The sequence below is a fragment of the Larus michahellis genome, chromosome 3, assembly GCF_964199755.1.
Source record: "Larus michahellis chromosome 3, bLarMic1.1, whole genome shotgun sequence".
NCBI classification, from domain to species: Eukaryota; Metazoa; Chordata; class Aves; order Charadriiformes; family Laridae; genus Larus; species Larus michahellis.
Genome location: NC_133898.1, coordinates 91286508 through 91311595, shown reverse-complemented (window position 1 = coordinate 91311595; position 25088 = coordinate 91286508). Strand labels below are relative to the sequence as shown.

General features: G+C 43.6%; 2 protein-coding genes across 6 annotated transcripts in view; one reads left to right on the top strand and one right to left on the bottom strand.

Annotated features, from left to right (window-relative positions):
• The window catches only part of BORCS6 (BLOC-1 related complex subunit 6), a 7588-nt gene extending 4685 nt beyond the window's left edge, over positions 1–2903 (bottom strand). The window contains 3 exon segments of the mRNA XM_074581173.1: positions 1396–2674; positions 2676–2833; positions 2835–2903. Of these exon segments, the coding sequence (XP_074437274.1) occupies positions 1780–2674; positions 2676–2833; positions 2835–2903 (1122 nt within the window). The 3' untranslated portion in view covers positions 1396–1779.
• PNRC1 (proline rich nuclear receptor coactivator 1) lies at positions 2623–25088 on the top strand. 5 transcript variants are annotated; one of them, XR_012586294.1, is made up of 6 exons: positions 2820–3443; positions 9938–10015; positions 12118–12155; positions 20059–20167; positions 21188–21273; positions 22498–25088. XR_012586294.1 is itself a non-coding variant. In XM_074581176.1 (4 exons), exons 1-4 carry the CDS (start codon positions 3015–3017, stop codon positions 16445–16447), a joined length of 789 nt encoding a protein of 262 aa, XP_074437277.1. In that variant the 5' UTR covers positions 2809–3014; the 3' UTR covers positions 16448–16955. The 5 variants fall into 5 exon arrangements, 3 of the variants coding, with proteins under 3 accessions (XP_074437276.1, XP_074437277.1, XP_074437275.1); XR_012586293.1 differs by having other exon boundaries at positions 3015–3443; positions 9938–10129; XM_074581176.1 differs by lacking the exons at positions 20059–20167; positions 21188–21273; positions 22498–25088 and adding an exon at positions 16204–16955 and having other exon boundaries at positions 2809–3443.

Genomic DNA, 25088 nt, shown 5'->3' with positions numbered 1-25088 from the left:
AAAAGTACAGCTGTTGCTTTGGTGTTACGAAATCTTTAGTGTCTTCCAGGCCCATGGGCAGGGGCAGTTAAGTTCTCCTGTTTCCTCCACCAACCTCTGTTAGACCTCTGGTCCCTTTCTGGAGCCACAGCCATTCCCCAGAAGACAGTACCACCCACGAGAGCTGTGACCACAAGGATCACGACCGTGGCACAGCCCATTGCTAGGGACAGAAGACCACACATGAAACACATCCCTGTGCTGAGGGAGAGACGTGGCCACATTCAGCAGCCTAAAATAGGCCAGAGACTAGTATTATGCAAACCAGGGTGGCATAAAACCAAATTATTTTGTTACAATTCCGCATTGTTTACATGCAGCAGCGCAGTGTACCACAGCATCCACCGCTCATTTGGTGTTTTTAATGAGATTACGGTGGGGTGGCAGCTGCACCCATCATAAACCTATCTGCTCTCCAACCAAAAGTTACAGGACTTGTGTAGTATTTCTGGCTACTTTTGCTCCAAGGCTTTTAGGAGCCGCTGGTCACCGAAAGCACCATTACACATACATAAGATCACAGTGATCATTTCTCTGCTGAATCTTGTTACAAGGACATCTGCAACCTAAATGGATTGCAAAGAGCGTCATCTAAGAGGCTAGTTGCATAGGAACCATAGCGAGCAGAGAATTCGGCTACTCTCAGGCCTCAGAGGAAATACTTACTGATACAGCAAAATCACTTCTGCATACAGCGATGCATATACAAAAGCTTCAAGTTATACAAATAAATACTCCCAAAGTACCCATTTTATGTCAGTCATACACCCATGTAACATCATCACATATTCAAGTGCCACATCTAATTAAATTGGTATTTTCCCAATTAAAAAAAAAAAATCAAAATCACAGGATATTTCACAGTGATGCCATTTAAACTTCTGCACTGCGAAAACTGTAGAGACTAATTGAGGCAAAGCGTATTTTATCTGAAGGCTTTTATTTAGAACTTTGCAAATAGATTTGATCTTATCTGAACCTCAATTATATTCCACGGATTTTATATTCTTCTCAGACAGCAAGTGTCTTTGCTATATATATTAAATTTCCTCTTATCTTCTCTTGACATCTCTGTCCTGTATGAGACAGCAGTGTTCTGCGTGTTTGTTTGCTGTAACAGCACAAGTGAGAATTACTCGTCAGGCACCAAGTCAACTACAAATAAGCATGTATGCCTGTAAGCATCAAGCAAGTATTCACAACAATTTTAAATTTGGTTTAAAAAAAAATATTAACAGCCGCTTTTAATTAAGATTGGTTAGTTTTTCCTAGCCCTCAATAAATAGAAAGCGTAAGGCATGTGGAATCCAAATTCTTTAATGGAGCTGAAGCTAAAAAGCACCGTCTGCCATTTACCCCGCGACTTCAACTGGGACCTTTGCCTTCATCGGTTGCAGAAAACTTCCCTTCCTCCAGATTAACACCAGGGAAGTGGCCGGCCACAGGTGTCGGCTGGTCACAGAGGGGGGCACGGAGCGAGAGGAAGGATGTCTTAGGCGAAGAGCTGAGGATGCCGCGTGCGGGCCCGGCGGCGGGGCTACCGGCGAGGGAGAGCAGCAGCCCCGGGAAGCCCGGCGGAGCGAGGAGCCGCTGGGCCGGGGCTTGCCAGGCCGGCCGAGCCCCCCTCCAAGAGCCCGGCGAAGGCCCAAGCGGGCTCGTTGCTGGCACAGGGCTGGGGCCCGGCTTTCCAGCCCCGTGGGCCCCTGGCTGGGCATCCCGGTGGCAGCGGGAAGGGGGGCGCTACTTGCAGAGCCCCTCCAGCCGCTCCAGGGTGCCCTTCATGTCGCGGATGCGCTTGGCCAGGGCGGGCACGGGCTGCATGGCGCGGTCCAGCTCCTCGCAGCGGGCCACCAGCGCGTACATGGCGCGGATGCTGAGGTCGGCCGCCTCCCCCAGGCTCTCCACCCCGTCGCGGTAGGTCTGGATGCAGCCCACGCTGAGGGCCGTCAGGGCCTGCAGCCCGCAGTGCACGTTGCGCAGCAGCTCGTCCACCTGCGCCGCCACCTGCCCGGCCAGGGCCACCACCTCCTGCAGCGCTCCGGGGTCGATGGCAGGGATGGAGCTGCCGCCGCCGGTGCCGCCCCCCGCCGCCGGCTGTTCGCCCCGCGGGGCCCCGCTCAGCCGGATCCGCCGCTCCAGGTTGTTGGCCACAAACTGGGTGAGGGGCCCTTCGCGCAGCACCGTGCCCTCCAGCTCCAGGGCGCTCGCCAGCGTCGCTCGCCGCCCCTCCGGCACCTGCCGCCCCGCCGCTGCCCCACCGGCAGCCAGGCTCAGCGCCTCCAGGCTCCGCCGCCCCGCCGCCTCACGGCCGGGTCCCTCTTCCGCCGCCGCTGCCGGGAGCCCGGCGGCCGCCGCGGGCCGCAGGGCCGGCACCTCCATGGCGGGCGACGCGTGCTTGTCCGTCGGCGCGCCGCCGCCCAGCAGGGGGCGCGCCGCCGCCTGTTTACGTCCCTTTCGATTGGCTGCGGGGCCCGCGGGGGCGGGGCCGCGGCTGTTTGTGTGCCGTCCGATTGGCCGACGGCTAGAGCACGGAGACCCGCCTCTCCCCTCCGCTGACTTCGCACTGCGGGCCCGTGACTCGGAGACTGGGGCGTGCCCGCTGTTTGTGCCCGCCCGGATTGGGCGGCCTGCGGAGTGTTTGTGTCGCTTCTGACTGGCCGAGACGGGGCCAGGGAAGCCGGCTTTCGGCCGCGATTGGAGGCGGCCGCTGGAGAGGCGCGCCGCTCGCGCCATCCTCGCACGACGATTGGCGCGGGGGCGGAAGCGGGCGTGTCCCGCTCGGGTAACAACACCGAGGCGCTGTTGGCTGCTCCTTTCACTCCCCCGCCATGTTCTCCTAGCAGCGGATCCGATTGCGCCACCATCTCAGCCCACAAAGCCCGGGCAAGACACTCCCCAGCGACCCGACCTGCTCGTCCCCGCCGCCCGGGCTCAACCCCTCTCCTTGCTACAGCTCTGGGTACCCACACCCCACCATGGTCACCACCACGGCGCCGCCGCCCTTCCTGGCTCGGATCTCGGCAGGCACCGAAGACCCCCGGCGGCTGCCCTCCGCTCTCCTCCAGCGCCTCAGGCGAGGGGACAGCAACTGTGAGAACCAGCCCAGCTGCTGCCTGGCGGGCCCGGGGGGCAGCGCCCGGCCCGCGCTGAAGAGAGTCCGGCGGAGGAAGGGGAAGATCCGGCCCAGCCCCGCGGGACTCCTGCCCAGCCGCTACCAACAGTACCAACAGCACCGCGCCGGCCTGGGGAGAAGGACCCCCCTGGGAACGCACGGCCCGGCCGAACTTCGGCCTCACTCCGCCCCGACGGTCTCAGCCGCCGCCGGCCTGGTAGCGGCCCCGCCGGAGGAGCCCCCCGCGCCCGCCCCGTCCAGACCCACGCCCAGCAAACCCCTCAGGAAGGAGGTAAAGACGGGGCTCCGCTACTTATCGTTTATTCCCTTCTCCCCCCCCCCGCCCCTTCTCCCGCACTCCGGGAGGCCGCCATCCTCCCCGCCGAGGGGGGCGGCCCCCTCCTGTCGCCCCCGGTGTGCCTGGAGGTGGTGGCGGTGGGGGGGGGAGGCACTTTCCGTTACGCCCGTTCGGACCGGGCGGGGGGGTTGGAGGGGGGTTGGGGGGGGAGAGGAGAGCGAAACGCCGGGCGGCGATTGGCTGCTGGGCTCCACCAATCGGCGCCCGCCGCTGCCCCCAGCAACAGCCGGATTTAGCTTGCTGGCCGCCCGCCAGCCGGCCCCCCCTCCCGCCCCCCCCGCGCTCGCGGGGCGGGACGTGCTCGGGGCGCAGCGCCCCATGGCGGCGGCTGGGGAGGCGGCGGACCCTTCTCCCCCCCTGCGCCGGCTGAGGGGGCTCCGTACGCGGTAACGGAGCGAGTGTAGGGGAGGAGGGCGGCGGGCGGCCCGTTACCCGCCCGGCCGTTACTACCCCCCATTCCCCGGGGTGAGGGGGGCGGGCGAACCCTTGGAGCGGTACCGTCCCTATGGCGCTGCTGGAGGCACCTCTTGAGGAGAGGGGTTGTGTGTTGACGTGAATTCTTTGTCTGTGCAGTTCTTAAAGAACAAGATGGGAAAGACTGAGAAGGCTGCCGTCCCTTACAGCCAGCCTGTTCACAGTTTACATCTGTGTGAACAACCAAAGATAAACAGACAGAAGAGTAAATGTAACATGCCGCTGACAAAGATCACCTCAGCAAAAAAGATAGAGAACTTTTGGCAAGATTCTGTATCGCCGGAAATAATTCAGAAGCAGGAGAAAAAGCCACTTAAAAACACAGAGAACTTCAGAAACGCCAAGCCCAAGAAACCAATCACCCTAACTGAAGTGAACCAAAAAGAAAATTACGCTGGGGCAAAATTTAGTGACCCACCATCTCCTAGTGTCCTTCCAAAGCCTCCCAGCCACTGGGTGGGTGGCACAGCTGAACCGTCTGACCAAAACAGGGAGTTGATGGCAGTCCATTTGAAAACTCTCCTAAAAGTTCAAGCATAGTTTCCAAGATCTCTTGAGTAATTGGCAAAGACAACTCCATCCAGGAAACTAAAAACATGCCTTGTTGCAACAAAAATTGCAAAAGACTGTCAAGTCTTATAATCACATTAAAAAATCCTTGTATTATATTTTTTATGGTTGTGTAAATAGTGTACATCATGTATTATGTGTATATTCTTGTTCATACTTTGAGAGGTACATTTTAGTTTTGTTATGAAAGGATGTATTTTGCACTGCCTGAATGGTAGATGTCTTGTATATAAAATATGGACAATTTTAAGTGTGTGCTTGACACATGAAGACTTGACTTGATTTGCACAAGGTAATGAAAATTTTGAGAGGAGAGTACAGCTTTCTGATTTTAAGGATCCAGATCAAATGTGAATGTTCTACTCATGCACTACTGACAATAGTTTTACATTCTGTGTCCCAGTCGAGTATAAACATGGAATTTTCATACAAATGTGAAGTTTTGCTCTCTGCTCTGGAAACAATATCTGGAATTCCTGTTCATCTTTTTGTTTTTAAAATCAACTGGAATCCAAGTAAAATTCCAACCCATCAATTTGAGCACTGCTAATTTCTTTAAAGGAAAAAAAAAAAAGAAAAAAAAAAAGCAGAGCTTTCTGCCAAGAATCCAATTGGTCACTAAAAAATTAAATAAAACAATTAGGCCTCCCCTTAAGCATGTCTCTGTTTTTTCTTTTGTGTGTGTATGTGTCTGTTAATTCAAGTACGTGAACTTAAATTATTTGGTTGCCTTGCTAGTGCATCATTAGGAATGTTTTGTCCTTCTCAGCCTTTAACTGTCCAAATAGTTAAGAGTTTTGATAGCTCATTAAGAATTCCTTGTGTTTTTAAAAAAGTTTCCTTTTGATAATGTCATATTAGGTTTCTTATCCTTTTGTTTCTTGAAATTTCATATTTCAAGAAAGTTGGGCCATTACGCATTCAAATTCATGCTTCAGTGCTCCTTAACTATTTTCATAGTAAGTGATTATTGAACGAGTTGATACCAAAAAGTAGCAATTGCAGAAAAATACGGATGGGGCAAGTTAAACTTCATGTTTTTCGCCAGGTTTGTCTCCTGCTGATGTTTGCTGGAAATTACATGCCTCTGATCCAAAGTCCTTAAGGAATTGGACTGTAGATTAGTGTGACAGGCATGTTAAGGAGATAACGTGGATTTGCAGGTATTTGACTAATCTAGTACTTAAAGCAGGAAATATGTGAAATTTGCATAAGATAGAAAAGCACCTCTAAGTTTTCAGATCCACTGAAAAAGTATTCTCTGGGCACAAGCGTACTGGGAAGGATGTGTAGGAAGGAAATGCCAGCAGCAGGGTCCCAGCTGAGGTGTTTTCGGAGATTGAGGGTGATGCCACCTGCTCTCCAGCTTCAGAAATACATTATTGCCTTTGTTCCCTCCCTGTGGATTTTCCATATTCATTAACGTAGCCCTGAAATGGGATGGCTCAAAAATTAAGGGAGAATTTGAGAATTTCTTTGCATTGTTTATACAAATTAATTCTATAGTGGCAGATTTTTTCATTACAATGCTTTTAGGCTATTTAACTATACATTCTAAACTAAGAGTTCATACAAAATTTTTAGTCCACTCTGAAGTCTTCCAGGCTCGCCGTCTTGCAAAATAGTCCTGTATTACTTGATTAATGGTGGTACATGCCCAACGTAAAATGTATGGCTTCAACAGCCCTGTTTGCTGCCTAATGAAAATACTCTAATTCAGCACGTCCAAGCTAGGTCTTCTAAAAATGAACATAAATCATCCTTTTTTTCATTTTTGATAGTGTTAGGGCAAAGAAAAATCCTAGTGGAATCTCGCTGGGGATGACTCAAGTAGACTGTGAGCCCCAGTTTATTATATTTGGTATGCGCTGTATTCATCTGCTGTTGTGCCTTTTTTTTTTTCCTTTTTCCTAAATATCATCAAGCGCAAGGGGAAAACGCCTTTAGCAGTTCCCTGTAGTGTTAGGCAATGGTTCTTTTTTTCAGCTGAACTTGAGATTGTCTTGAATCTGATAAGTAGCTAGACGAGAGCTAGTTTCCGTCAGCCATGGAGGCGGCATTACTCAAACGGAGTAATTTTTTTTTCCCCCTGATTATTATCTGTTGCTATCAGCCTCTTTCCTTCTCTGCCCCTCGGAGCTGACATCAAGTTACGTAGTTTGAATAACTCTGATCCCCCACAAAATTCACCAGCGTAACATACCTCTTTGTTTTATCCCGATTTGCCGGCACATCCTTGGGGATTGCAAAATTCATTGAATGCAAGTGCCGATGGTTCTCGGCCAATTCTTCTAAAGCTGTTGGATGAGACTTTTGAAGTCTTGAAAACTTAAAATGTTCTATACCTTGTTGGACCATAAAGGTTATCAGGGTAAGATAACAATGTATCCTGTGGTCTTTCCAAACAGCGCAAAAAAAAAAAAAAGGCTTCTTGTGCGTCAGTGTCGCTGGTCTTGCTGTGATCTGGCAGAAGTGTTGGAGCGCTTCCATGTTTCTATCTTAAGATCTTTGGGTTGAGTCCCTTCCTGGCCAATAGACCGGGTTATAAAACTAGGCCTACATGCAATACACACTTCAACAAGATCGCCTGAAAAATCAGGACATTGTTATCTCTTAGCACCGTATTCTGCACTTAATGCACTTAATTTGCCACTTCCCCAGGTTTGTTTTTTTTCCTTTATCTTTCTACAGTATTTTCTTACAGGGATTTGCACTTTCAAGGTTCCCTGCACTTTGACGGATTTCTCATCCCAGTTCCCTGAAGGCGAGGCATTGTATTACATGAACATACTATTGTTTGAGTTTAGAGCCAGTAAATGAAAAAAAAACCAACAAACACATTACTCTTATGTTTGGTGGACTTCTTTGCAATAATAGTCTTTCGACGTGAACAGCCTTTAAGAGAGAAAATGAACAAACTTGGTGGATATGTTGTGATCAGATGCTCATCTGTCTGCTGTACAGAAATTAAGTAAATCGTTTATTAAGTCTTCTGAGTTCAGTCAGAGTAAGGAAACTTGAACGTACTGCAGTTTGGTTAGATAATGACAATCTGCTTACAAGTCTTCTTTAGTGCAATGCTCTGCAGAACTGCGGGGGTATCAACTGTGAGTTAGCTACCAGCTTACTTTTAAACCGTTACATGTCCTGTGCCGATAGTCCTGAAAAACTAGCTTTCATGGAGCGCAGAAGTATCTCTTGTTGGGTTTTCACGCGCAGCTAAGCCTCAGCCCATTAGACAGCTTCATTAGTAACGGCTGGCTTGGTGCTCTGCGAAAGCCAAAATGCTCCTGTCTCCTAATGCAACAGGAGTTAGAAATCCTGTGTGCATTTGGACTCCTGTTAAACCAGTATCTCTTCAGAGATGCTGTTAAATTCTTAAGTAGCCTCTGTATGAAGCTGTGACTTTTTCCACAAATTGGATTTTATTTCAGCTGATTAATATTTTATCCAAGCAGTGTCATTTTAAGCAGTTCTTGTAATTATTTCTAGAGGCTTTTTTTCAAGCTTTTGCGTTACAAAGCATTCGATAGCTGACGTACTTCAGGATTTTTTTCTGCTTTACCCAGTTTTGAGATCAAATATTAACCCTATAGATTATATGAAGCCTGAAGATTATAGATTGGTTTTCATTGTGGTGTTGGAAATAAGTTCACCTTTATTTCTGCATAGAAAGTCTTGACGCTTCCATCATGCAATTAAACACATTCCTTATTTTGTTCTACAACCCTTGTACTCTTCAAATTTTGGTTTCACAATGCATTCTTTAGTTATTTTTTTTCATAATACATGCCCACCTGCCTGAACTGTTTAAGGGGAATTACCTTCTGTTGTAATTTCTAAGGTTTTATGTTACGAATAGGCTTGTCCTTACCCTAAAGAGGCAAGGGGGTAAGCAAGTAAGAGACAAAGGTTGTAAAATATTAACATTTACTGTGAAAAATTGATGCTACCTTCTTGAACAGGAACCACAGTGTTAAATATTTTTGATAGCAGGAAATGTTGAGTTGTTGATGCAATAGAAAAGGTTAATGAAGGGAACATCCATCGATTAAGGAGAAGTAAGTTATCCAGTAAAATGACTTAACTACTGAAGTTAGGCAGCAGAATGTTATCAGCAACGCAGAGGCTGTGAACTTTCTGTTTTGCATTGAGAGTGTGTAAGAATGTTATCAGACCTATGACAGGAAGGTCAAGAATTCAGCTGAATTTGAGAAAAAAATCCTTGGGAATTAATTTGCACGGAGAACTTGTCCTAGCAGAGGTAGGACACTTCTTCCCCTGTGTTGAAGTCAGCATTCCTCTCTAACTCTTTTCCCAGGAGGTACATTTTTGTACTAGGAGTGATATGGAAAAAATATTGATGTGACGGGTAGAAAAAAACCCTGGAAAACAAGGTCAACTAAGAGATAAAAGAGAAGCAGCATAGATGTCTCCATTGAATTATGTGAGAAGGAAAGATACTGCAAGAAAAAATTACCTCCCAAAGTATCTGATGTTACTGCAAATTTAGGGGATTTTAATGACTAGATGAAATGCAATTTGCTACCAATTATTGACTGGGACCATCTGGGGAAAGACAATATGAGCTGGCAGGTCTTGTGACTGTGTTTTTCTCTCTGATCAGTACCTATTATTCACGAGTAGAAGCTGCACCTTGGCACAGCATTCTTCATGGCTGTAGGTATCACAAAATGCTGTGCAAGTGCTTGCTGCTCTCAGGTTTCCACGGGTTTTTAGAAGCGGTCAGATAAAGTATGTATGCGCGTGATAGCAGGCTTCATGTTTTTTTACGGCTGGAAAAACAGGCGTACAGAAGGGAACTAGCTTGCTTAAGATCACTCAGCAGGCTGTTCACTAACCCTGGAAGAGAACCAAGAGTTTCTGGAGCTCCAGCCAGGTTTTTCCTTTGCTAGTACGCGCGGTTGCTGCGTGGTCTGCAAGTCTTCCTCATCCCGCTGCCTACTATGTCAAAATGCAATTAATATAATGTTCTGCTTTGAAATGTTTGGCATTTGTAGTCATTGATATGGCTGGTGAGATAAATCAGGCTGCGTTTAGGTGTTGCCTACAGTTTTATTACATGATCGCTTTAGTAATTTGCACAGGAAAGATGACTATTCTACTTTTCTCCACCCCCTGTTTTTGACCCTTTGATACAATATATAATCTATACATACACCACTGTCACTTTCACCTCATCCTCTCTATCCTGTCCCCGCAGCCAGCAGTGCGAAGGCTGATGATAAGTCAAAAGTTTCTGCTTGCTGGCTGCTGCTCTCCACCGCTCTGCAAACCAGCTGCAGCCAGCAGCTGGATGAGGGGGCCACAGGCGTGCATGTTATCCTCATAGTTTCTCAAGATTACATTTGCTTTATCTTTAGGCCTGCACTGGATCCTGGAAGACAGAAAGAGGGCCAGTCTTTCCCAAGAGAGAGGATCTTCCTACAGCCGGACAGAAGGTGGAGTTTATGAGCGACCCAGTCTCTCTCTACCACCAGCCAGTCCTTCCTAAGACCTCAAGCCTTCCCATCACCTTCCCCGACTATCTGTTTTCTTTACTTTTCACTGCAGCTGTGAGTTTCTCTTTTCTTGTATTTCCCCCTAAACACATTTCCTCATTCTCAGTTTCCCTCACTTCCCTGCAAATGTTCATACACGTGATTCTTTTTGCCTGAAAAATCAGTTTGAGTATGCCGCATTTACCTGCTGTGTTCAGGTTATATTTCCTCCAAGAGAGAATGTATTTTTTTTTTTCAAAGGACAGCTAGATTTTTACAAGATGAAATAATTCTCTTGAGATTTCTCCTGTCAACATGGTATGAATTGACCTGACGAGCATGTAGCACAGCCTCAATAACCATAGCGTGCCCCATTTGATATCCTGGAGGACTAGAAATGACTCTGATGAGCTGGTCCACTCAGATACCACAGAATTCATCTGCCAAACACAATTCAAAAAACCCAAACAATTAGCGTTTAAGGATTGTTTCCTCAGAGATCAGAAGTCTGAGAGGTCTGACCTGGGCTGGTTGCTGGCAGGGGGAGATGCCAGGAAGACAAAAATGCAGTCTGCAGCTCTGAGACTCGTGAACTGAGGCTTTTTATCTAATTTGCCAGGCCAGGTCTGCTGTTTGAGAGCCTGTCACAAGTACAGCCTGCTTGCTTCATGTGTCCAAAACTCCTCAGCGTTCTGCTTGTAGGACTGTGCCTCTCTGCATGTTCAGGGATAGTTCAGGGGTTACTATACATTTCCAATCTGGTTGTGTCCTAGGAGATTTAAGGTAAGAGTTTGTACCACTCCTTTGAGAGGGTCTTGTGGTTTATATTCCTTTTTTTAATTAATTACCAGGTACCAGATTGGTTCAGTACCTACAAGGCCTGCTTTCCCTCAGGTACCATGGCAGAGTTTGTAAGTGCCTTCCCCAAAGCACTGAGTCATATTTTAGGATGAAAAGAAAAAAGTAGTATACAGGCCACATACGCACCAAGCATACTGTTCATGCTCTTCAGCATCTGCAGATCCCAAAGCCTGCAAGGTCTGTTCATATCTGCAGGGTGATGCTCTGTACCATTTGTATCATTTTCCTTTCTTCAGTTCTCAGTTTCCTTCACCAATTTAGTGATATGGGACTTCCCTTTTCTGGGAAAGGTTCCCTAAATTTACATATGGCAGTTTAGTTAATTACCCATCCACCTTCCCATGAAGTAGATCACAGATAAGATTCTGTTTGCTTTAATATGTATCTACATCTTCTGTCATATGTTGGCAAAATAATCTTTTAGTCCCCAAGATGGCTATCATAACTGACTTCCAAGGGGAAAGGTTTAGACCCTTTCAAGAGAGACCCCAATATAAACACAGGGCAGGGGAGATGGATGCATCTAAAAGCCAGACATGGGTGAGAGAAAAGTGTCAGCCCATTTACTCTCCATACCGCAGGCCCTAAAATTGCTGCTTCCAGTGCCCCCATCCCTTTGCTATATTCGTCCTGACCTGTGTCACCTATTTCTTTGGCCTTCCCCCACAGTCCCCATCCATAGTCCTCATTTATGCCAAATTATAGACCTTCTTCCCTCACTGAAGGAAATTGTTCTCTCATAATGTCTTATTATTATACTGCTCTTCTACCACATGTCCATCTACATGCATTTGTTTAATTTCAAAATTATTTCCAATGTCCTTTGAACTCGTGTGCTGAAACTACACTTTCTCTGCATAAATGAAAACAAATATCCCAAAGGCTTTAACACGGAACCTGCAGAGTTTTGTCCTATTTTGGCCAAGGGTAGAATTTCAAATTTTTAATAAATCGAAATCAACAGCAGCCGTATGACTTCTTGCGACACGTAAGTTAACTTCCATAAAGAGACAATGGCAACACAGGTGCCATTACTTTATCCACACAGGTAACTGTGATCAACTAACTATGCCTGTGCAGAATTAAACTCCTATTTTCAAGACTTTTCATTTTCACTGTTAATTTTTCAATAATGAATTTCTATTTCTTTTATTTTTCATTTATTTTTCTGACTACCATGCTGTTTGGGATAACTCTCGAAGCTCTGGAGAGCCATAGCTGGGTACACAAGAATGAACAGGTAATGTATTCATTGAAATTTCTGCCTTTAGGAAGCGTTGGGGTGAAGAGAGGGATCATGCAAGAACCCCCAGTTCTGGTGACCCCCCCATCTGGATCACGTAGTCACCATCCTCTCTAATCTTGTGAAATGTGCCAGATATGATGGCAATGTCAGCGTATTTCAGAGCATTCCGAGATGGCAGCCTTCCAACAAAAAGGGGGTTTCCCTTCACTGCCCCAGAAGTAGCACCCAGTAAGAGGGCAACCTCCACACCTAAATATCCCTGAGAGGAAACAGAAGCTTCCGTACAGGCAAAACAGCCTGTTTTTATTCCTTCCCCCTGTGGCAACCCTGAAGACTTAACCTGTATTACTGTTATGACTGATTACCTGCACTCTTCCAAACTGTTGCATTTTTATATCATTTTTAACACAAACGTGCCCTACTTTTCAAATACTGCAGGGACGCAATGTGAAGATGTGGGGGTGAGGGTAAGAGTAAACTTGATCCGGCCTTGCAGTCCTGATCCAAATGTCAGCTTAGTCACAATTTTCTTAGGAAGAGCTTTGCTTACTTTTAGCATTTCTGAGATGGTTTTGTGGGCTGAGCCCTAGGGACGGTGCTTTCCCTCTGGGCAGACTTAAGATACCGAGGAGGTGAAGGAGCAGAAAGAAGATACATGATGACCAAAGGAAGAAGCTCTTCGCCCACTTAGAAACCTTTCTCCATATTGTCTTCCTCAGTTACAGCCAGACCCCCCCCCCCCGCCCCGACCTCACCTTGTAAGGACCTCTAGCAAGTCTCCACCCTTCCTTAATTTCCTACTCCCAAGTCTCTTGCCAGAAATACAAGGAACATGTTCTACACACCCACTAGTAACCAGGAACACATTCAGTCACTTTCTGGTTCACTTCCAGAGAACGCTGACACCACGTAGGCAAAGAAATGATGAGGAAAGAAAAGAATTAAGAGAGAAAAAGTTAAAAGTTAAAAAACTTGCATTACTACTAATATAAAAGATGAAATATGTCATGTGCATGTGTGATACGGAAGAATGCTGGTACATTTGCTTTAACAGATGGATTTACTGTGGCAGGTGTCTTCAAAGCGTATGCATATAGCTTTAAGTGTGCATATGCATATAGCTTAAAGTAAAGGCCCAAGTGAGTAGTAGGGAAAGTCCAGTGCCAAGGCCTGGCAGGGAACAGGCTGAGTTCCCTCTAGTGGCTCGCTTCGGCATTTCGCAGGGGTGGCCCCAAAAGGACCCGTTTTGGGAGCAGCAGCCCATCACTTCTCTTTACACTACAGCCTTGCCCAGAACCCAGGCTTGGATTAGGTTAGCTGGAGGGTACAATCACGGAGTAATTCCTGGTGAGGGCCTAATTGCGAGTTAATTTTAAGCGAGTTATATAAACAGATTAAATCAATCCTTCCCCGTATTTAATTTTCATTCGTTCACATGCAGACGCACCCCCCGCCCCCCTTAAAAATTCCCTATCATCTGCTTTACTCTGCTGCTTCATTGAGCCAATGTCCGCTGCTAATACCCGCTGCTGCTAATACCCGCGTTAGGCAGAGGCTTTGTGAGACCCCGGTGAGTCTGAATTATCTACGGGATGTCATCAGGCACTCCTGGGGAAAGGCTCTGCAGATGGAAAACCCAGCCAGCAGTGTCTCACAATCTGTATTTGTGGCTCAGTGTAATACATTTATTTTAAGTGAACATCAGGCATTAATTCATTAGGTTAAAATATTGTTGAATTATTGTTGAACTGTAGCATTAGAACACTGACAAGTTAGTAAACAAGAAAGAAGAAAACCAAAAAAGTTAATGTTTTGGTTTTCTTCAGCTCACTTTTTACCAAAAAGGCAGCTGGAAGATTAAGACAAAATGGATTAGGCAAGAAGTCTCCATTTCCAAAAGAAAACATCCGGTGAACTTTGGGCAGACAGTGTATTTTGTAAAACACAAACTTATGACATATTAATTACTGTGTCCCTGGGGTTTTAAAAATATAGAAGAACGTATTTCCTACTGTGAACTTATGAACCTTGGAGGAAATTGCAATAACTAGGAGTAAAATTGTACGTTGTTGCTCTCTATCCTGTGTTTTTTATCATAGGATACGCAGTGTAGAATATGCCATAAATCAAGGGCCTAAAAGTCAGACACCTATGTCTAATCTCAGCCTCAACGTAACAGTCAGTAAACAGAAAGGGGCATGTTCATTTCTGGCAACTATTTTTACAGGTTTGGAGGAGATTACAAATAATTCTGTTTCTCAGAATTTCACTAGTTTATCTGGGCTGGTGCCTGTCATTGTCAGTACTAACCTAGTCACGGCCTAAAGGAGATAGGCATCAGGTCATTTAGAGAAATCTCCTCTACACTCTTAGAGAGTGGTATAAAATCTAATGCTTTTCCAGCTTTCCTTCAAACTCTTATTTTTTTAAATATTTGCAATAAAGTTGGTTAATTAGGGTATTCATAAATATAAATAAATTGCAATACTTTTCAGTCCTGCTGGATTTTAGCTTTGGTGATATTTTGCAGCAGTACGTTCCATAGACTAGATGCCCATTAAGTGACAAATTCGTTTTAAAAAAGATTAGCTGCTGCATGAATGTACAGGCAACCTATACGGCATACAGGAAACCACGACTCAATTGGCACAAATATTGAAGAAAAAAGAACAAGCCCTTTCAAAGTCCCTTTTTTATTAAAAGCATCCTCGTTGTTGAAATCCTAATTGTTATTTTTAACATACCATCTCAGTCTATATGAAGTTAGAACTAATCAAATTGTTTTCTTGGACTGTGCCTGTACTGTATAACCAACACCATCTTGATCAACACATTTCAGTTAAAAGCCATACTTTATCACACCTGAAAATCCTCCTTCACACAGAATAAAACAAAAATATTCCAGTTTATCAAAATGTCCTGAATACTTCTAACTGAAGAAGAGTCCAGTATTCCTTATTTTCCCCCAAAATAATTATCCAGTTGGTCAAAAACAAGGTGAGATTAAGTAGAAAATTTGTTATTGGGACAAATTCTTTCCCGATGTAGAGAGGTTTGACTTCTAATGTAACATACTTTCAAAATACAGTTGGAATATAACGAAGACATTATTCATCAATATGTAAAAGTGATGTGTTCATGCAAGGTTTCATTACAGCAAAATATGACTTTATATGCATAAATACACTTTTTAGTTGATTTTGACTTTTTAAATGGAGTTTCTGTACGAGATGCCAGATGGATACTGTGTCTGGTTTACCTGTGCCTCACCTTTCACTGTGCTTAACACAAGCGTTTCAACAATACCCTGTGAAACTAGCCTGGCTGTTCACCTAACCTGGACAAGCTAATTGAAGTTCAGAGCATGGATCATGTTTCACGCTTAGTCAACCTGACCTTTTGCCGAGTTAAATATTTTTTTGGAATTGGCAAAACTTTTGACAGGTTTTGCAAGACTTGACAGTTTAGCCTCAGCTCTGTTCTGGATGCACTTGTGACACCGCTTCAATGTCATAGGCACTTAAACATCACCTGGATCCAGAAAAATGGGAATTGAGGACCTCCTTGTACTCTGCTTCCTCACATGAACAGTCGTTCTGATTTAATGGAGTTCTTGTTGCATCACTGTGTCAGGCCAAATTTTCTCTTGCCAGTGGAAAGACTTAAGTGTAAGCCCAAATTTAGAGTTCTGAGAAGAGGCCATCCCCTTCAACTGAAACACCAAATATTAGTGAGATTCTTCATTGTATTAATTTCAAGACAGCAAATGGGTTATCATAAGGTTATTACATCTCAATTTTACAATCTGTTATGTTCTATACTCCTGAGAAACATAACCATTTGAAATAGGTGTCAGTCATCTTCAAATGCCAGTCAACAGCCAGTTTCATGACAGAAACTCTGAGAGCTGGAGCTTAAGAGTGAATCTGGATATCTTAATGTTTCCGTATATCATGCTTTAGTTTGAATGTCTGTGTTTCTCTGGGGAGATTGGGATGGAGGTCTCAGCACTGAAGGTCTTCATTTTGTTCCTGAACTGCAGGACCATTGTTGGGAGCTGGATCCTGATTTTTCCACATTTTTTGACCTTTCCCTCAGTGACTTGGACTGTAACTTTGTCCTTGGTCACCTTGTTGACCTGCAACATCTTGGAAGTGACCTGGAGTGGAACTGAGGCTGGCTGTGAGAGTGTCATCTATACTCCGATGGGCAAAACAGACACAGTATTATTACAGTACTTCTTCAGGAAAACAACAGCATTTTTTATTGCAGAAATTACATCTTAGACGTGCATCCTTGAGTTATCTTGTCAATTCTGTGAACAGTGTTCATATTTATGGCTTTCCATTTTGAAATCTATTGAAGTTTTTAAAGCGGCTTGGCCTCATAGCTACGTACCACACAACACCATTTTTCATATTTACCAATAGTTTCTTTGTATTCAAATTTCTTCAGTCTGACAACTCTGGATGTGCTACAAAATTAGTCATGTGAGGGATAAAAAGTATTCCTGTGAGTCGAGTGATATCATCAGCGGAATAAATATAAGAAAACATTTAAGAGACTGTATTACCCCTACAATCTCCTCAGAATAAATTAGGTACTGACGTATCTTTGTGAATCCAGGCCTTTGTTCAAAGTAATTTCATAAGACCTTTTTCACATCCTGCATGCAAACTGACTATTCCTGTATGAGCAGAGAATCTGAGGGAGATAAAAGCAAAGGAGATATGTAACAAAGGAAAACTTAGGGCTGTCTTGGCCATGAAGCTAAATAAAGCTTCATTAATGATTTAATCCCATATAATACTGAATGAGATAAAGTGCCTCTCACCCTGGGACCTCTACCCCATGTCCAGATGGGTCTCCGGCCCCGGCCACTTAAGTGAGCGTGGGTCTCCTGTCCAGACAGCGGGGCTTCTGCAGTGCCCTGGAGACAGCATTTGAAGTGCTGGGAGAAGCATTTGGGAAAGAAAGCAAGTGCAGAGATGCACACCATATGCAATCAGTCTCAGAAAACGTCACCGTAAGGTCTAAGGCCTGACTGGACACCTTCACCCATGCTTATTTTTTCTACTAGTGAGTGGGCTTACTGACATGACAATTCATAACAAATCTAAGCACACTCTGAACGTGTCTTCATGCTCAGGGCCTTAACAAAGATCTGTGTTTGCATGTTAACCATGAAGTTACTAATAATTTTTCCATAAACTGCACATATACCTTCATAATTTTCATTGACATCCATCTACAGTTTGCATCCCACCAAGGGCACGAAGGAGACAAATATGACAGGTAGGGGTCACCCCATGGACTAGGGCAAGACCTGCCCTGTCAGAAAGGTGTGTTGTTCCCCTGACATCACCTCAATGTGGTACACTCTCACGTAAAGGACCGTTCATGCAGTCTTTCAGGGTGGGAAGAAACATGTTGTGTGCTGCAGGCCACCTATTTGTGAAGTCTACATGGTGTTTATCCCTCCCCAGCCAAGGAGGTGGCATCAGTGCTGCTACAGTGGGTGGGCAGCGAGGAGTCCATCCACCTGATGGAAAGGCCTGTGCACAGCCCGACATGGCTGCAGTGCCACGGCGGCTCCCTGGGGACTCCAGCGGCCATAGCCAATGATCTGTGAAGGAGCAGAAAGAGATGTCACAGCTGTTGTAGGAAAGGAGACGTATATTTTGAGGATGTCTATGAGTTACTCAAGGAAATAATTTCTTCTTCTCCTTTGAGGCAGGCATGTGTTTCCTAATTGGGATATCTGAATTGTTCTTTGTGTAAGCTGAATACCAGAGCCACGGGGAGAGCTGCAGGTCTATCTGCTGATCCCAGTCCGCACTGTTTGGAGGTCTGGAGACTGTCTGACATTCCAGAAAAATCACTTTGCTAAGGCTCACCATATTAAAGTCTAATGCAAACAGTAGTTCCCAACAGCCAACCATAAGGTAATTCAGGCTGGAAAGGACCTCAGGAGTCCTCCGGTCCATCCTCCTGCTCAGGGCCAATTCTGATCATCTGAAATGGAGCCTGGCAGAGGCTTGGATGAATGGGTGCCTTTAACCTCTTCCTGTCATACAGGATTCTCCTTGTCAGAGAGTTTAAATATAGCTCCGTAATGCTAGCAGTTTGGGAAAGCTTTGGCTTCAATCTGTCCTTTTCTTCTGCATGTTGTGTTAAAAGGTCTGAAAGGTATAAAATGCTTAAGAATGAGTATGAGGGATTAAAAATCATGATGGATCTTGTGTAAAGTGTTTTAATTGTGCAACTGTCATCTAAAACTAAATGGATATTTAGCATACCGTCCCTTGAGGGGGCCTGCCCCAGATTGGTGGGAAAGCATGTCCTTATGCTACACATACACAGCCAAGCATATACACTGTACTCATAACTGAACTGAATGTTTATATCGTTTTAAATTGTAAAAATTTGAACAGATGAGAAAAACTAAATGATCCATGCTGGATAATTAATTTGTTATGTTGTTCTACAAACAGGATGCTCAGCGGGCTTAAGATAACTCATTCTGCTCACCAGGTGGCAAATAGTAGTTTTGCACTAGCTGTCCGTAAAATCAAGTGAATACATGCTAGTACTGTGAGTTTCACAACCATATTACTCAACAAGCAGAGCTCAGTAAAGTACCTGACCTGTCTGTACATTGTGTCTCACAGTATTAAATTTTTTGAAGTTTAATTTTCCTTTTATACTTTTGGAAGGATTTATTTGCCCTTTGTTTAAGGAAAGTTCTCAAAAAGGCCAGATACGGTAGTGAAAATAGGTGGAATTTACAAAAACAGCTGGTGAGGAGAGTGAGGTCACTTGATGTTATAGGAATAACAAAATATGGGGACTTTCCTATTGAAATTAGCACTAGTACTAATAGATAGTGTATACCTTAAAGCAACTATAAGAAGAGAGTGGAAAAATCTGATAATTGCTTTTATGCCTGTGGTGCTTGCTGAAAGTACTGGACTATAATTTTTTCTTTGGAGAATGAAGTCATTTTTTCTTAAGCATCTATTAAAAGTAAAAAGTGATACTGTAGAATCAATACCCAGCCTGACATTGCTAGAGTTGGAAATTTAATTTTGCTCTTTCGACTCACTCAATCCTTGGAGTTTCTGCCAATCTGCAAAGCAATCATGCTAGAGAGTCTTATGATAGAGGCACCTGCTGCTAGGGAACCCAGATTAATATTACCAGCACATACTGAGTAGGCTACAGAACAGCCAAGACATACTAATGATGCCTGGGCTGCGAAGTCAGCTGGCAGCCTCGAGACACCCCATTGTCAGTCCCCTGCGTTCCGTAGACGCCGCAGCTTCCCAGTACCAGCACAGGCTCTCCTGCCAGAGCAACTTTAGCCTCTCCTATTTATTTATTTATTTATTTGTTTGTTTATTTATTTATTTATTCTAAAGTAGGTCACTCTGTGCCATCTGTTGACACTTAGAAGTTTCCAGATTCCCTATGGTATCCTGCAGTTTAACATATATTTTTAATACCCTTTTGCTGTACCTAGCTGTTATACATACTGAGAGTACTGATCACAAGAGCCCAGTCAATCAAATAATGTTTTTGGCAACTGAGTGCAGGTCTTGGAGTTACATCCTAGAGGTGATTATAACTGGGTGGGGAGGGAATGCAACAAGAAGGGCCGCTGGTTTTTGCTGATGGTGAATCCTGGGCAACGCTGCTTTCAGCAAAGAGGTGCTGCTGTCTGTCTACTTTCTGCTTCTTCAGCAGCCTTGTTGAAAACTTAGGCAAGCAATCAGTCCCAGATGGGTGTCTAGTGGGTCTTTTCAGGCTACAGTTAAATTTGCTTCCCTTGTTTTCCAGTGGCGAGCATGCAAAATAAAGAATATTTCATGTCCATGTCTCTAACTTCCTTCCACAGTACCCTCCCTTGTGCCTGTTCAGGATGGATTACCCACGCACTGCAAGAATGAATTATTTTTTTTAATAGTGCGCTTGATTTGAAGTGATGATGTTCAAGTTATCCACAGGTAGGTATCTGAAAAGGCACCTCTCAACATGGGTGAATAGGGGATGCCTCACTGCCATCACACACCAGTCCTAACAGGTGCCTTTGGGGTATGTGATACAGTGAGCAGCACTGATAAGCAGAGGGGACGTCACACGCATGTGATACAAAACATACACAAAGCATACTACAGAGCACACAAATACCTGCTGGTGCATGAACATTGTGCATGAGAATGTAGGAGATGGACTTATTAATTACAGGAACTGGTCCTGAGCATCTTGCTACCATCTGGATGCTGTTTCAGGCATACCCATCTTCCACCTGTTAACGGTGAGCCACCTCTGTCTCCTGTTTCATGAAAAGATTTGGGACACTTGAAGGAGAGTCAGGGCTCTATAAAGTATAAATGCACAGACCAGTGAGATTTATAATAAACTATGAAAAGGTGTTAAGGTTATGAAGTACCTGAACAAACTGCAACTGAGGGTCTCTGTGATGTGCTTAAAACCAAAAGAAAGAGCTTCACTCCAGGCAACGATAAGCAGGCTGGGGTAATTAAAGATTCTTGGACCAGAAACAACTAGAACACATTGCCTAAATTTGCCAGATGTCATTGGGCAATGTGTGACTTCACCTCGAAATCATTTTAACCATTAGCTGAAACCAAAATGCATTGGACTACTTTGTTCAGTAATACAGTTTGACCACAACTATTTGCAATTTCCAGCACTTTTTTACAGGTCTCTGGATATACTGGATGTTCTAGTTTCCTTGGATTTTAAACATATAAAAACATACTTGTTTCATTTCACAGTGATGTGTATGACTGCACATGTTCAAATGACACAAAAACTCTGGTAAAGTTCTGCACGTGTGTGACATTGACCTGAAAAAAATCCAGTTGCACTCTCATGAGTTATTCATATGCACAAAGTCAGCAAAGTTTATACTAATGCAAACTAGAAATATGATTCTTTTTAATAGCCCTGTAGACAAATATATTTTTTCCTTTTTCACGTATCTGCTTGTTTTTTTCCAGAAAACTGATATAAATTTGAACAAACCTACAAATTCACTATCCCCGTAAACGTCTTCTTATCAGCAGTAAGCCCAGGAGAGTATGTGGTGAGTGCAAACATATTCTGTAAGTGTTTATTTAAGTTTGTGATATCACATAAATTAAATACACACTAAAAAAATTCATTGTGTGTTATAATAGCTATTACCAGCATGTTATTGCTTTGCATACTCCCACCGTGAATACATAAAGTATAGTTTTGCAAATATTTATTTTGAAATGAATACCTTAAGCAAATAATTATTAATGAACACCCACAAGGCTTCTTGTGTTTGTATTTGCATGATTGGTACAAATCTTTTCAGTAATAGGGGTAAAAATAATGACTCTTTTTAATGTAATTTCCTAAGGTATTATGGAAAATGTCAACACTTAATACAAGTGTATTTATGATTATGCAATGTATGATACTTCAGATTTAAAAAATTAATAACAAAAAAGCTTTGGGGATAAAGAGATTTGCAATTAGACACAGTAAGCTGCTGGTTTGCTGTCTCAATAGCTCCTCAGTACAACTAAATCCACAACAAAGTACTTAATAGTAATTTGTGATGCTTTAAAGAAGTAATCCATTTAAGATTTCTGTGGATTGTAAATATATCACATTTTTGCTGTCTATCTGTCAAAGAGTATACTCATATGAAAGAAGCTAGAGGCTTTCACATTTTTTTTATGAGACAAAAATCTCCATCTATATTTGAATTGAAAATTTAAAAAAATAGAAAAGTGAATATTGAATTGATTGAGTTGAATGGTCATCTTCTGTCTGCTTAACCCACAAAAAAGATACTGTCGATGAACAAACAGCTGTAATGCTTTAAAGGGTCAACAGATTAAAAATAAATATCTGTAAGAGCTGCAAAATTCTTTTTTCCTCCAAGGGACTAAAAGAGCTGGAGCCTGACTGTGGTTCTGTTTGGATCAATAGCAGAATTAAACTTTATTTCTAACAACATAGGATGTTACTTTAAATAACTGGTGTAACTGGTGTCGTATATATGTTAGTACTTTAAATAACTAGTGGCATATATATGTTAGTATCACTCTTCAAAGTTTAGCACAGGCTAGATTTAATTTTTCATACTCATTTGCACTGTCGTAAGTACTGAAAATATTATCAGCCATTTTTAAAATAGACAGAGGAGAGCACAAATTAAATGTGTGGAGGTTTGTGGAACAGTGATTTACTGTCTCTTTAGCTGTGTAAAGATTTAACAGGGAAAACACTTGGTCTCATGAATACAGAGATGGATTAATTGTCTCTTTTGCAGATCGTGGGAGGAAGTTAATGGCGATGAGCAAAGTGCCCGCAGTTTCTGACCATTACACCCCTGCCTGTTTTCTGTGTGGTTGTTTTCTGTGCTGTCCACAACACACAGGTGGTGTGTGAGTCAGCCAGCGAATGCACACCAGGAACGCCAGCAGGAACTGCTGACGTGCAGCTGATGGGCTGATGTGCTCCTGTCCTTCCTGAGGGTGAGGTAGCTCGTTCCAGTAGGATTTGGCAGCAAGACCTAAGATTTGCATCCTATCATCACCTTTTTTCCTTCCCTTCTGTTTGTATTTATAGCCCAGTTAGTAAGTCATGCTAAGAAATGAATCGCTGAATTTACCAGACTTTAAATAAGCAAAATCTGCCTTTTTGAGGGAAAAAAGAACTGGATATCTAAGACACAATCAAACAACAAAGCTCCTAATATAACAAATAAAGGCTTGTAGCATCAGTAATGGAGCTGGTTTAGCATCAGCTGTCTTGATGAGTCTCTCTGTGATCAGGCTGTTTTCATCACAAATCTTTTCAAGCTGGTTCACCATTGTAAGGGTAATGATGCTGCTACTACAGAAATGATACAACCGTAACATTTGACCTATACTATAATGTGAAATACCTGACCATATTATAGGTTAAAATATATATGTAAATTTAACGGTGTAAGAAATAAAAGGCCATAGCTGAGACAAGATTTTTTTGTTAGAGGAGTGGGAGGGGTTCAAGCCATTTTTCTCCAGGGTAAGATCTCTCTTACTTGACACTTTCCACAAAGCTAAAGAAGTTTGAATATAGAACAGAGAGCAAGCAGTCAGTAGGTGTTGTGTGTTAAGAGTATTGGATATCAGTAACACCAGAGATTTAATTCGCTGTTTACGTTCTGCTGTGCAAACTTCAAGGAGCCCCATAACAGCTGACCAGTTTTATGTGACTCATCAGACAGCCAAACCAAAGAAAGAAATGAGAGTTTATCTAGCCTTGTCTTTTAAACAGCTGCCTGCCCTAATTGGCAATACTTAGGCAATTTTTGAACTTTTCTTGAGGTTAACAAATGTTTCGTGTTAAAAAATCACATCCCAGATCAGCAAAAATATAGAATACAACTAAGCCCTCGCTGCATTCTTGCAGTTTTCAGAGTGCAAATGAAAATCTGTGGCAGATACAAGTGCACTGTTTTGTTAAACCAGTCTAAGGCCAGCAAAGCTTATACCAGCCTCTGTGGCTAATGGTGCGTGAAAGTGACTGTTTTGAAAATAACCGTGTTCATTTAAAATATTACTGCCTTTCTCCCAGAGGATACCACCCACACAACCAAGTCAGCAGACTGAAAACACAGATAATTCTAAGCTGCTTCAGGATAAAATCCAGTGTTTTAGAGCATAAAATGCAAAGGGAACTGGGAGCAGCTTGAGATAAGCTCTTGGACTTTACACTGAAACAGCTCAGAGACGCTTGTGTCTCATTCTGCCACCACAGCTGGGGCAGGCGTCTTTGGCAGGTACAAAGAGCTGGGGGCCGTGGCGTCTCAAACAGCCACAGCTGCCTTCTCAGTGCATGCATCTGAGCGCTAAGCACAGCTTCTACCTTGCCCTTTTGGGTCCGGGTTCACAGCATTGGGGCAAACGGTGAGGTCCTAACCACCAAGTCAAATAGTGAATACACAGGTGACTGGGAAAGGGAGATGAAAAAGGTTCTGAGGAATAAACATGCCGTGTGAGGAATTTCAGATTTAATTCCAAATTTTGTACACGATGTAACCAAAACTGAGGGGCACATTAAGCTCATATTTTCTGACTCAGTCTGCACTGGACAAGGAAATTTTGACCACACTATGATTAAGTCTTAAGTGGTGGGAGTGATATGTCTACAGGGAGAAGGCTTTGCTTTTCTGAATCCATTTATCCTGCGTTTCCTTTCCCTTGATAAGAAATGTGTAAGATGTAATGGCATCATTGATCCATTAGTGGTTAAATAGGACAACATGCTTCAGTGACTTAAGCCATTTCTCTTCCTAAGGTTTTTAAAATTCTTCTGCCCTATGGTAATATTGATATTGTGATCTGACCAAAGAAGCCCTTATCACACTTTCTTTTTAAACATACAATCTACTTTCATAGTATTCTATACCTTGATAAGTACTTCATAATATCAAGCTCTTTGTAAACCAGACTGGAATGTTATTTTAAGCAAGTCCGTGTATAGTTCCTACACACAGCAACAGCCTACTTTTGTTTCTAATACTCATTGTGCTATTGTTTTAAAAACTTTGGATGTTGGCTGAAAATCCAGGCCAGCCTGAGCTTAACAGTGAAACTTTCACCGAGTTCAGTCTGATCTGGATTTCAACCTAAATGCCTAATGTTGCTAATGTGGGATGTGGTAAACTTGATCATCAAGTTTTTTATGGCCACAACAGATGTTCCTTCTTTTAGACCAATGGAAAGCTACCAAACCTCGTCCACCCTCTAAAACAAAAATAAAAGCAGTTGTTTACAGCTTGATTCCAGGAATATGAATTCAATCAGCAGCTGCAAAGTTTGTTCTTGTTTACTTACAAATAAATATATGCACAATTCTTGCTTTTCCCAAAGA

What these genes read in the sequence shown, in the direction of transcription:
- PNRC1 (XM_074581174.1), top strand. Translation starts at nt 3,015, where the DNA reads ATGGTCACCACCACGGCGCCGCCGCCCTTCCTGGCTCGGATCTCGGCA. An exon ending in GCAAACCCCTCAGGAAGGAG is followed by an intron (nt 3,444 to 9,937) that starts GTAAAGACGGGG and finishes CTTTATCTTTAG; the next exon opens with GCCTGCACTGGATCCTGGAA. An exon ending in GGGTACACAAGAATGAACAG is followed by an intron (nt 12,156 to 16,203) that starts GTAATGTATTCA and finishes CCTGAACTGCAG; the next exon opens with GACCATTGTTGGGAGCTGGA.